At 36.3% G+C, this 12,769-nt stretch overlaps 3 protein-coding genes across 5 annotated transcripts in view; 1 reads left to right on the forward strand and 2 right to left on the reverse strand.

Annotated features, from left to right (window-relative positions):
• The window catches only part of LOC127495149 (NACHT, LRR and PYD domains-containing protein 12-like), a 400,157-nt gene that overhangs the window by 383,948 nt on the left and 3,440 nt on the right, over positions 1-12,769 (reverse strand). The window lies entirely within an intron of this gene.
• The window catches only part of LOC127495187 (uncharacterized), a 287,303-nt gene that overhangs the window by 191,417 nt on the left and 83,117 nt on the right, over positions 1-12,769 (forward strand). The window lies entirely within an intron of this gene.
• Positions 1-12,769, reverse strand: part of LOC127495147 (NACHT, LRR and PYD domains-containing protein 12-like) — a 267,772-nt gene that overhangs the window by 145,328 nt on the left and 109,675 nt on the right. The window contains exons 7-11 of one of the 3 annotated variants that reach the window (XM_051861645.1): positions 11,570-11,683; positions 7,864-7,989; positions 5,803-5,898; positions 3,862-5,592; positions 2,085-2,156 (exon numbers count right to left, since the gene is read on the reverse strand). The exons of the other annotated variants lie outside the window; for them this stretch is intronic. Coding sequence (XP_051717605.1) covers positions 2,085-2,156; positions 3,862-5,592; positions 5,803-5,898; positions 7,864-7,989; positions 11,570-11,683 — 2,139 coding nt within the window. The remainder of the gene's footprint in view (positions 1-2,084; positions 2,157-3,861; positions 5,593-5,802; positions 5,899-7,863; positions 7,990-11,569; positions 11,684-12,769) is intronic. 3 annotated transcript variants of the gene reach the window in all.

Genomic DNA, 12,769 nt, shown 5'->3' on the forward strand with positions numbered 1-12,769 from the left:
CACACCGAGTATGTTTTCCCAAATAGCATGTTTGCAAATGTGAAATTGCATTTTATACAATTCAATGAACATGTAGTTAATATAAGTGATTTACATTTTTGATGCAATATTGTCTGTTTATGGCCAACGAAAACAGTTCCAAAGATCATACCAGAACCTTTGCCCATCTCCGATTAACACACAGCTTTGTTTAGACTGATTCAATGATTCAATTACCCATTTAAGATGTTCCCTGCGTCCCATTGTGCATACTATCCACCCTATCTGCCCTAAATAGTATTGAAAATGGCTAATGTTACATACTATTTAGGATGGATAGTATATGTACATTGAGATGCAGGCATTCAGTTTGATTCTTAAATGAATCAGCCGTTTGAACGATTCAGCTGAATGAATGACTCAATGACTCACCCATAAAGACAATCACTTGCCGCCACCTACTGGCAGTTTAATTTCATATTTATAAGTATTCTAAATATACATTATTTCATTTATACAGTGGCAGGAAAAAGTATGCCTATGTTAACCCGTTGGAATGAACTTGTCATAAAATGTAATCTGATCCTCATCTAATTCATGCCTAAACACTTTGAGATTTCTTTGTATCCATTAAAGAAGAATGGACAAAAATCCCTCCTGAACGTTTTGCAGGTCTGATCATTGTGTTTGTATTGTGACGAATTAGAGCACATTTTATGACAAATTACTGCAGAAAACAGTTCATTCAAGGGGTTCGGATACTTTTTTCCTGACACTGTGTGTGTGTGTGTGTGTGTGTGTGTGTGTGTGTGTGTGTGTGTGTGTGTATATATATTATATATGTATATATATGTATATATATATATATATATATATATATATATATATATATATATATATATATATATATATATATAGGGTCTGTGTAAATACATCTGAATGCCACTTCTGATGCAGAATCTGTTTCCTTTGCAATGGAAAAAAAAAAAAAAGATTTTGTTTGATACTGATTTCATTTGAGATGTAAAGCCTTATAGTGACTTATTATCCGATTTTATGTATTGATAAAGAATATGACATGAAAGATGAGAGCCTGCATTTAATGAGGTTAGGAAAATATTGCCTTTATAAATGTTATAAAAAGCCATGATAATCAATTTAAGGGGCCACAGATTTTATCATAGAGTGAATTGACAGCTGAGGAGAGTCAGTCGTCCGCCATGTGAGGAAAGTGAGTCGCCTGCTGCGTGAGGAGAGTGCGGATACAGATCCACCGCTGGCCTATCAGTGGGAAACGCAGTAGCCACTGGCAATAGTACAGTGACTTCCCGCGACAAATCATTAGTCTTATTTTTGGACCTTCCGGCCCACCATAAGTGTAGACATTATGTAAATAAGAGATTTATTGAGCAGTGTGGACAGCTTCATGGATTATAATGGAACTTCATGAGATTGAATCATCGTGATGAACTAAGATGAGTGACAGCTTTTTAGTGATTATAAAGGGAACGCTCTAGACTTTCTAGACTATATATAATACATCCAGAATTTGAGAAAATCTTTTGTTTTTCATGCTTAAGTGACATCCGCTAAATTCATGTATTTGAGCAATACTTATTGTCATTTATGTGTGATTTTTCGCCTTATTATTTTATGTGTCATTTGATTGGGTGGAGCAGCCGTCAGTCTGAGTGGGTCAGTGCCACCCTGACCTTATGTAGCCTCACCACTGATGTGATGATGAGAGTGAAGATGAATGAAATCAGCTTCAGCTTCAGATATCAAACACATTAACTGTGATTCATCTGAAATCATTATATGTTCATTACAATCCCAAACACTCTGATTTGGTCTCACTAATGTATTAATGTTTATATTAAATTAAAATTAATATAGAAAAAGTCTAAATATAAATGTTTAAATAAATAAATAAATTTAAATAAATTTCTCACACAAATGTCGTAAAAACGGTTACGTAGATCACAAATCCGGTCAGAGAGGTGGAGGGTTTAAAAGCTGAAGTTTTTTTTTTATTAAATCATTAATGTTTAAGTTAGAAATGTAATAATGTTTTAACAGTGATGATTGTTCTCAGTGTTACTTACCGAGCTGATCTAGTTTCTATAACCACAGGCAGCAGCTTCTGAAGAACTTCATCTCCTGTGTTTACTGCGTCACTATTTGAATAAAAAACAATTATTAATGCTAATAATAATATCATAAGTAAATAATACATTACATTCCTTGCTAAATATCCTTGTATATTTTTTTAATTAAACACTGCTTTATAAAGGACATGTGAAAATGTTTTTTTAGTATCTAACTGTAGAAGCTACTAAACATATTCAGCAACACAGATTTGTTTTTTCTTTTTCTTGTCAATGTTGCTGTGGCAGGTCTATTAGTCTTCATTTACACTACAACACTTAGTGCACAGATCTATTTTGACATCAGATTTTTCTGTCCCGTCCGTTGCTATGGTTATCACTATGTCAATCATTCTCCAGTTCCAGGATTCTCCACATATTGATATTGGGATCTTCTCAAACAGAAGGCTGCCTCCTAGTGAGGTTGTATGCCTTGTATGCCTTCATCTCTGAAAACATTATTTCTGTCTTACATTTCATAATGAACTCATAAGCTCAGTGCCGACTCGTTTTCCATCAGTTCTTCTTTGTGAATTGGAATGTGTGCAAAGGATTGTGGGTGATTGAAGGACATGAAGGATACACTTGACACATCCTTCAAAATGAGCTGAATTAAGGACATGAAACTAACTCTGACTTCAATAGGGCTGTGACGGTAGGCATGACAACCGCACCACCGCGGTCATGGAGTGTTACCGGCGGTAGTGTGACATATATATATAATATATATTTTTAGCAGTGACGGAAAAAATCTGCAGCCCGTCCGTCATTTTGACAGATTACTGAGGCTGATGTTGCTTGTAACTGTAATTCCCACCCCTGTCCAGTTCGTGGTGAGTGCGCTCCAGTGTGTCTGCAGAGCGCGAGTTCAGTCTCCAGAATAAAATGAAAATGATACACACAGACGAGCACTCAGTTTAATTTTTTTTAATATTTTTTTAATAAAAAAGTTATAATACTTATACTTACTTACATAATTGAGTTTCTAATCCAGTTAGTTTTGTTTTAAATGGTTCGTTTTGTTATTTTTCTTGCTGACTATAAGTTTATGGTCAACGACTGGCTTTTCTGAGGTATATAGGCTAAGTGACATTGTTTGCAACATTTGATTGAACTGACGTGATACAGATTTCGGTAAGCTACTGTATCTTTCAACATATTTTTTGATTTTCATTCATCTTTATTTCGTTCTGTACAGTAGTAAAGAGGAAAGGATGATCGCATTCACTCACGATCCTCGACAAGTGTTCAAGATGAAAAGTGACAATCTTTGATCAACTTTCTTTTCAGAATATAAATAAATGCATAGCCTAGGCCTATTTGCTTATCCCATAAGTTCGTGAATAAAAATGAAAATCTGGACGAAATCAGAAGCTATTAAATGTCTTATCATTAAAATATAAAAATTAAAATAATTGATTATGACGATTTTTTTTACGATCCTGTCCATCAAAATGATGGCGAAACGGAAGTCTAACGCAACCTCAGATATATATATATATATATATAAAACCAACCCGGACCCCACCACCGCAACACCGGCGGTTGTTGGTGATTTCCCACCACGGTAGTAAAAAATTGCCACCGTCACAGCCTCCGTTTGAGAAGCACTCGCAAATTATGTACAATATCCCAAAAATCAGTCTGTGCCCCGTGATTTAAACACCTCTGATCTCTTTGTTTCTCTTTGTTCATAATGTTTTAGACTGTAATGATTGAACTCAGTGTTACTTACTGATCATTTCTGTCTCCAATTAATCTGCTCAGGTTAAACTCCTCCATTGTGTCCTCTGAGGTCAACAACACAAAAACTAAAGCTGACCACTGAGATGAGGAGAGATTCACATCACATAATCCTCCATATAAGTTCATATGAGGTTGAGCTTCGTTCACTAGTGAAAGATCACCCAGTTCATTCAGACAGTGAAACAGATTGATGTATTTATCTGGAGAGGGATTCTCACTGATCTTCTCTTTAATATAGTCAGCTGTTTTCTCATTGTTGTGAGATCTGTTTCCTGTCTGTGTCTTTAGTTCTTGTAAGAGACTCTGATTAGACTTCACTGACAGACCCAGAAGGAAACGAAGGAAAAGGTCCAGATGCCCATTTTTACTGTCTAAAGCCTTATCCACAGCTCTCTGATGGAGATCAGATAGTGAAACTTTGTCTCCATTAGTTGGTTTGGTAATCTGGTCAAACACATTGATGTTCTTGTTTATAAAGGAGAGATGCACATATAGAGCTGCTAGATGTTCCTGAATGCTCAGATGAACAAAGCAGAAGACTTTCCCCTGATACAAGCCCAACTCCTCTCTGAAGATCTGAGTGCACAATCCTGAGTACACTAATGCTTCTGTCACATCAATGCCACACTCTCTCAGGTCTTCCTCATAGAAGATCAGGTTTCCTTTCACAAGCTGCTGATAAGCCAGTTTCCCCAGTTTGACAATCATGTCTTCATCTTTCACTTTCTTCTCATAGTCCTTCTCATGTTTGATGTTGGTCTGAAGGATCAGGAAGTGTGTGTACATTTGAGTGAGAGTCTTTGGAATCTCTCCTTTCCATGATTTCCTTAACTTCTTCTCTAGAACAGCGGCTGAGATCCAGCAGAACACTGGGATTTGACACATAATAAAGAGGCTCCTTGATGACTTCAGGTGTGAGATGATCCTGACAGCCAGACGATGATCACTGATTCTCTTCCTGAAGTATTCCTCCTTCTGTGGCTCACTGAATCCTCGTACCTCTGTCACTCGATGGACACACTCAGAGGGGACGAGATCAGCTGCTGCTGGTCTGGAGGTGATCCAGATGAGAGCAGAGGGAAGCAGATTCCCCACAATGAGGTTCATCAGCAGCACGTCCACTGAGGCTGATTCAGTCACATCACACAACCTCACATCGCTCTGAAAATCCAGAGACAGACGACACTCATCCAGACCATCAAAGATGAATGAAACTTTATACTTATCACTGCATATTTCCATTTCTTTTGTTTCAGGGAAAAAGACATGAAGAAGATCTGAAAGACTGAGTGCTTTGTCCTTCATCAAGTTGAGTTCTCTGAAAGGAAGTGGAAATATGAGCTGGACGTCCTGATTCTCTTTCCCTTCAGCCCAGTCCAGGATGAACTTCTGCACAGAGACTGTTTTTCCAATGCCAGCGACTCCCTTTGTCAGGACAGTTCTGATGGGTTTGTCTTGTCCAGGTAAAGGTCTAAAGATGTCACTGCATTTGATCGGTGTGTCCTCTGTTTCTGCTCTCCTGGACTGTGTCTCAATCTGTCTCACCTCATGCTCATTACTGATCTCTCCACTTTCACTCTCTGTGATGTAGAGCTCTGTGTAGATCTCATTCAGGAGTGTTGGGTTTCCCTGCTTTGATATTCCCTCATACAAACACTCAAACTTCTTCCTCAGATTTGATCTCAATGTGTTGAGGACTTCAGCAGGTTTGGAGTCATGGCTGTAAGATTAAAATACCAGATTATTACACAAATTAGAGAAGTAAATAGCCATAAAAATCACAAAATGGATTATTTGTTTGCTGTATTATGGGACACAGAACATCATTAGGTTTCTGAAATGTTTCAATGATTAATCATGTGTTTGAGTGATGTGTGATGTGATGCAGCACCTAAAATTAAACAACAACAATAAAAGTCCTACATTTTACCTGAAACCAGGATTCATGCTTTCATTAAAGTCTTGTGGTTGAATCACAGGCGTGAACACAGTTTTGTTTTTAACTGGTCTGGATTGAAGATTTGACCTTAAATCAGAATGAAGAGGGTAAAGAATCAGACACACTGATATTGATGTAATCGTGTCATTAACTGACTAACAGACCAACAGCTTTACAGTGTGTGAATGTATTACAGTTTTTCTCAATTGCTTTGGCACATTTTTTGAAACATGTTTAACATTCTTCAGTTGTCAAGTTCAATTGTCACAACTGTTAGCTGGAACATCACAACTCTATTGCATGTCTGCAAATGTAGTAACTCACCCAAAACATTTAATTCATGCTTCAAAACCTAGTTATTTTATCAGTAAATGCCACCAAAATAAAAAGTGCCTTTGTCATTGTGTGAGCCACTCTGGTCAAAATGTTTCAATGTTTTTTTTCACCATAACATATATTTCTGTATACAAATTTCATGTTTTTTTTCTATTTTTTGTTAGAAAATCAAGAAAATCAGTTTTGTCTAGTTTGTCATGTAACAGATTTTCTACAAAAATAAATGTACTGCATAAATACAAATACATTTAATCAGTGCTGCTGTGGCTGTTTAGGTTCAAAAATGGTAGTGATGTACAGTATATATACAAACTTTGATTTCTGTTTCATTACAACAACAGGCCATTTGTCAATTTAGCAGACATTACAAACATTCCATGTCATAAATATTTATGAATATATGTGCATGTCTGACAGATTTTAAAAACTATGGATCATTTTGCATGTGAAGGCTCACACAATGAACGAATGTTTAGAGGTTTTAAGAGTTTGTCAGTTTCTCTGAGAATCAACTTACCAGTTTTGATCAACAAACCATTTTCATTTAGTTACTGAGGAAATTGTAAACAATTGTACTTACTCTTTTGCACACATATGCCAAAACACATGCAATATACTTAAATCAATAAGAAATTAAAATCTGATGTGAGCAAGGGCCGGTTGCACCAGCTGTAGTTTTGACGTAAATGGGCACTAAGATACAACTTACACACTACTACATATTGTTGTGGTTTCATCATTACACTTAGCTGAAGCTTAACTCTACATACAAACTAAATATTTATGGAAGCCTCCGATCAGGAGTGACGGTTGGAATAAAATAGCAGACTGACTGAACTGCATCAATAAGCTCTTGTTTTACCCGACAGACTTCAATCCTTCAGATATGATAATGCTGACATTTACACTCACTTATATTTTAGGAGAGACAACATTATGTCAATAATCTTACTTTGTTAGCGGCTCATCAACACAAACCCGTCCTACAGCACAGCTCTGTGTACATCGGTCCGTATTGGGCAAGTCAAATAAAATCAAACATAATCAGTAATCAGTATTTATTGTTATTTGTATTTATTGATTTATCCTCATTCATTTAGTTTAAAATACAGTTTCTAAATGTTATTTACATATAAAAACACCTATTATGTTCGTATTTAATGGAAACATATTTTTATCATGAGGCAAAAGAAGTTAAAATGAAGGATAAACTGAATTTCACAGCATTTCAATATTCAACTTCTGCTCACGTATTTGAAGGCTGTTAGTGGATCATTGAGGGTAAATGTCATATTATGCGACTGCACATTACTTTACAGAGAGCTTATGACCTACTAACTACATTCTGCCTTAAGAACAAATAATGCACAGAATAAAGTACAGAGTGAGTTACAAACTAGCTAGTAGTTCCTAAGCCTCTAGTGTGGACTTTACATTTCAATTTAAGTAAGAGCTTACGAATGGCTGGAGCGACCCTACCAAAAAAACTAACTGTTCAGAGATCTGAACTTATTGTTTTGAGAACAAATCATCCCATTCGAGAATTGAGTCAAAGCGATTGAACGAACAATACAATATATAGAGCTTTGCACAAGGGAGCAATGATAATCAACTTAGTAATTTTGGTTCAAATCCAGATCATTAAATTGCTGTATATTAATAACAATTTCACAAAAATCAAATACTATAAGCATAACTTTTGTAGAAATAATATACCTGAGATCAGACCGTGTTTTTCCACTCTTAAACTCTGGTGGCTTCATCATAGACCCGTCACTCTTCACAGACACACAGCTGGACTCTGGGTTTGAGCTCTTCTGCTGGACTGAACTGGTTTTAAAACTAAGTAAAATAAAAAGCATACAGACTTATAGATATATGTTGTGTACTTTTACTGGAATCTTCTGTCTTAGGAAAGACCAGGGAGTGCTGTAACACTTTTGCTTTAATGTCTGTAACTCAGTTGTTTTGCCTCAAACTTCGATTACAATATTATTCCCATATTTATCTGCTATAAATTATACATAGATTGAAATCTATTATGTCCCTAAACTGGATAAATTAGTGACAAGTGCAAAGATTGCTGTTCTTCTCCCGGGGTAAGTTGTAACAGTATAGAAGACTGTGTAAACTGTGTGCATTAATTAATTGTAGTTTTCAAACTTATTTTTATATAATTTTGTGTCACACCCCTACCCCACTCCCACTTTAAAATCTGTTAATATTAGGAATTCAAAACAAACAAATTGAAAACAACTATAGAATTATAGAATGATGTCAACCGTGATCACATGACTCTTTTCAATGGCACAATGGAAGAAGGCGGCTCAACTTTAAGAGACCAATGTTTTATTGACCTTTAAAGATGGCGCAGGAAGCAAAAGCTTGTGTTATCATTTCGTCTGCGTCCATTGCAAATCATGCCGTTTTTACTTCCTTTTCAGCCTAAGCTTTTCCAGGTCAGTACGTCTACCTTGTGTTGTTTCGTCAAGTGTATAGTGTGAATGCAGATATCGGATATGAGTCGCTTTTAAAAGAAGATGTAAGCTGGTCGTCATCAAATCGGATACAGTCAACAAATCGTAACTGGGCATCAAGACCTGCAGAGTAAATACGGTCTAATAGTTTAAACTGAAACACATTATGACAGCTGTAAAGGAGAGGGAAAGGAATGTGCGCCGGATTTATAACATAAGACAAAACCAGAGCATCTCTACAAAACAGAATGTGGCACAATAATAATTTTATCTTGATTATCATGTTTTCATAATCAGTGAAAGCCTAAATCGAAAATAAAATGATTAATCGCAGAGCTCTAACCCCAAACGTGTGTGTGTGTGTGTGTGTGTGTGTGTGTTAGTCACTCACACAGTTACAACTAATTTATATTTTCCCATATTGAAAGTAGTTTTATAACACTCTCCATCTGGTCATACATGATATTTCTATTTGTCCTCTTTTTTAAGGTATAGACTCATGCAGATATTTAAACAAGATAACATGCTGATTCAGATGATACCAGGTCTGTCATTTAACATTGACTCAAATCAAAAGTTCTTCTTGTTGACAAGTTGTAGCTATGAAAGCCAGAGCGAGGAGCTTGTTGTGGCATTGAGCTCTTGCAGGTGTTCTGGACTGTTTGGTGCCACAAGTAGCATTTGCTAGATTTTACGTATTTTCATGAGTTCATACTTACATATAATCAGATAGAGTAAAGGTTACGTGCTGTCCGAGGGGAGGGCTCTGAGCTCTGAATTTGGCCCGAACCCTGAGTGCTCCCATTTTGGGATAGGAATAGTTAGGAGTGAGGAGTGAGGAGATGGGGTGGAGGAGGGATTCTGGAAACTGTGGTGGGACAGAGGTAAGTCTGCTGAATATATGTCGCACTAATTGAGTTGATTAACTGAACATGATCCTCCTTTGTTAATAAAACATCATTAATTTGTTCTCTCTGGTGACTCAAGAATTGCACTTCCTTATTTAACAGATACTGGGCCTCATTTATCAATCTAACATAGAAATTAGCGCAGATCAGAGCGCAGAAATCCTCTTACGACAGGGTTCATGTGTGATTCATGAAACATTTGCATGCTGCAATCCCATCAAACTGATCGTACGCTGATAAATGTGGCGGAGGAAAACAATCCTCATTTAAATGTCACGCCCCAAATTTTAGAAGCCACGCCCTACAGTTTACGACACAGAAACGTACCCCGGCCATGAAGAGGAAGTAATCTCATGAAAGAGAAATTGATCTTACTCAACCTTGTAATTGCAAACAATAAAATTAATTTATATTAAATGAAAATACAGATAAATAAAACTAAATACTGACAAACATTATTACCATACTAACTTGGCTATTTTAGTACCCCTCCTCACTTCACAGAAAATTATTAAAAAATTAAATTTATTTTATTCAGAACAGAACAAGAACAAAAAATAAGTAGCTATAAAAATATATATTAAATTAATAACTAAAACACAAATTAGGCTCACATAGCCTATACCTCTCTCATTCGGGAAGAATCCAAACGTTTCCATATTCGCGAAGTAACATTTATTTGTTGCTGAATTACTGTTCATCATGTAAACAAGGCTTTGTATTTCACTCTTGTTTCAATATCCACATAAAACATCCTTCACATGAGCAAAAATGTGAGGTTGGGCGTTGTGCGCACCGAAACTGAGCAGTGTTAACTTTGCCTGCATTTTAGTTTGCTGATAAATGGCTGAAATGTAAAGTTAACAATGCTAGAACTGATATGTTGTGTTTGTGTGTGTGAGTGAGACGCCCGCGTGATCAACTGGATTTAATAAAATAAAGATAAATATTTTAATGAAAATAAAGAATAAAAAATAAATACAATGCGTTGAATGAGCGTAGCCTGTACTAGCCCTACTTGATGCAGTTTTTCTCTTTTGTTTTGTTAATCTGTTAATTATTTCAGTGGAATATATTTTGTGTAGTCCTATTATTTTATTCTTTGTATATTATTCTGTTTTTCTAATGTTCATCCTAATGTTCTGTTGATGTTGCTATTTGCACATGCAAAGCGAAATCCCTGGAAAGAAAAAAAAAACATTTGTGGTATTTTAATGGGTCACAGACACTCATCTACTCTAATTTAATTTAAATTTAAATTTTAAATTGTGTCGTTTAATGGTTAATGATCGGTTGGTGAGTGATTGTTGGTCAGGAAAATAATCTAAATGCTCTCATAACAATTCTCCACCAGATTTACTGCTGCACACAAGTTTTTGAGTCAGCGGGAACTTAGCGCAGCATAGTAAATCTGGTGGAGAATTGTTAATCGAGAAAGAGCTATCAATCTGTCAATCCTTTCCGTGTCCGGGCCGGGTGAGGTTTCCTATGTTGAGTCAAATTAAGCCTCAGACTCCACTCCTGGTGGTGCCCTTCCATCAGTTCCTTTAAGTTTCAGCTTTGCAACCATACTCACCCCGGAACCCAAAGACTCGTAGATTATTACACAAACTGAGATTTGATCATAGCCATCGCTCACATTCATATTTATAAAGCCAAATTTTGCGTGTAAAATGACCGCACACCCAATTTTCCATCATACGTTCATTTCATAAATGAGGTCCATTGTCTTTAAATCTTTGTGCATCCATGAGATGTTCAACAGTAGAGTTGTAATTTGCGCCATAAACCAACTTTTTGTAATGGTACTCTTGGTGTGAAACATCATGTTCTGACCAGACACTGTGTCGCTTTCAGCAAATCTGAACCAGCAGTTAGAGCAATTTTACACCTACTGCATTATATAAAGAGAGCTAAAAATCTCAGCTTACATTAACTTGATGTCATTGCTAGTATTAGACTGACTGACTTTGATCAAACTTGCTTCTAATTCAAAAATCTAATACTATAAGCATAATTTTTATAGAAATTCTACACCTGAGATCAGGCCGTTTGTCTCCACTCTTAAAATTTTGTGTTTTCTCCATAGACCTGTCACTCTTCACAGACACACAGCTGGACTCTGGGTTTGAGCTCTTCTGCTGGACTGAACTGTAACAGAGAACAGATTCAGTTTAATCGTGTAGATTTCTGTGTTCATTATTTTTGAGAGTAAATATATTACTATAAACTTTCATTTTTTCCATCAAGAAGCACTTTGAGAAAACTTTGTTCTTTTTAATATTTCATGTTAGTTTTAAAACAAAAACTGATCTTTTTTTGTGATGTAATACAATATATAACAGTGTTTGTTGAAAGTACCTGCATCCTGGAGAAAAATCTCCATCTCTGGATCCTTGTGAATCAGCCATGATGAAGCTGCAGGAGAATCTGATGAGTTTGATCTCCTCCACTGACTCTGAATGAACAAAACATGAGTGGAGTCGAGTGTGGGAGAAAAAGGATCATGTGACTGTGTTAACTCAAGTTCAGTCATGTTCACACATATGATGTTAAACTTCTGAAGAATCACAGACATCACCAAACACAAAAGAAACCCTGAAGTGAAAGAAACCCTTTATTATTAAAGATTTTATATCAAACAATCACTTAAAATGTCCTCCAGAGGTTCATATTAATATGAGGAAGTCACCACACATGAACACTCACCTCGATCAAACTTTTACAAAATACAGCTTCTCAAATCCTCCAGCTTTAACATCATAAAGATACACAGACATTCCTGCTTAAACTATTTCCTTCCTCTTCCACTCTCACTGCACTCTAGGAGTGTAACGGTTCTCTGTAAAAAATAATAATAATAATAATAATAATAATAATAATAATAATCGAATCGTACCGTTCTCCACCCACGGTTCGGCACGCACTTGCACCGCGGTTCATCTTAAATCTGACGACGCATCTATAATATGGTTTGTTGAAAGTAGCAACATGTAAAACAGACAGAGAGAGTTCAGATAATGTTTCAGTCGATGGATACGCATTCTGGCTTCCCAATACATTACAACAGCAACGATCAAAAACCGTGGAAAAACAGTCACTCTTTGTAAACTTTGTTCAATGCGAGTGCCGTATGCTCGAATATGACCCGTCATTTACGCCATCATCACCCGGGTGTTGATAGCGCACGAGCGCAGGTGAGACCTGAACCGCACACGTTGCTATCAGTGTTTAAAC

The sequence above is a fragment of the Ctenopharyngodon idella genome, chromosome 15 (assembly GCF_019924925.1).
Source record: "Ctenopharyngodon idella isolate HZGC_01 chromosome 15, HZGC01, whole genome shotgun sequence".
Classification (NCBI taxonomy): Eukaryota; Metazoa; Chordata; class Actinopteri; order Cypriniformes; family Xenocyprididae; genus Ctenopharyngodon; species Ctenopharyngodon idella.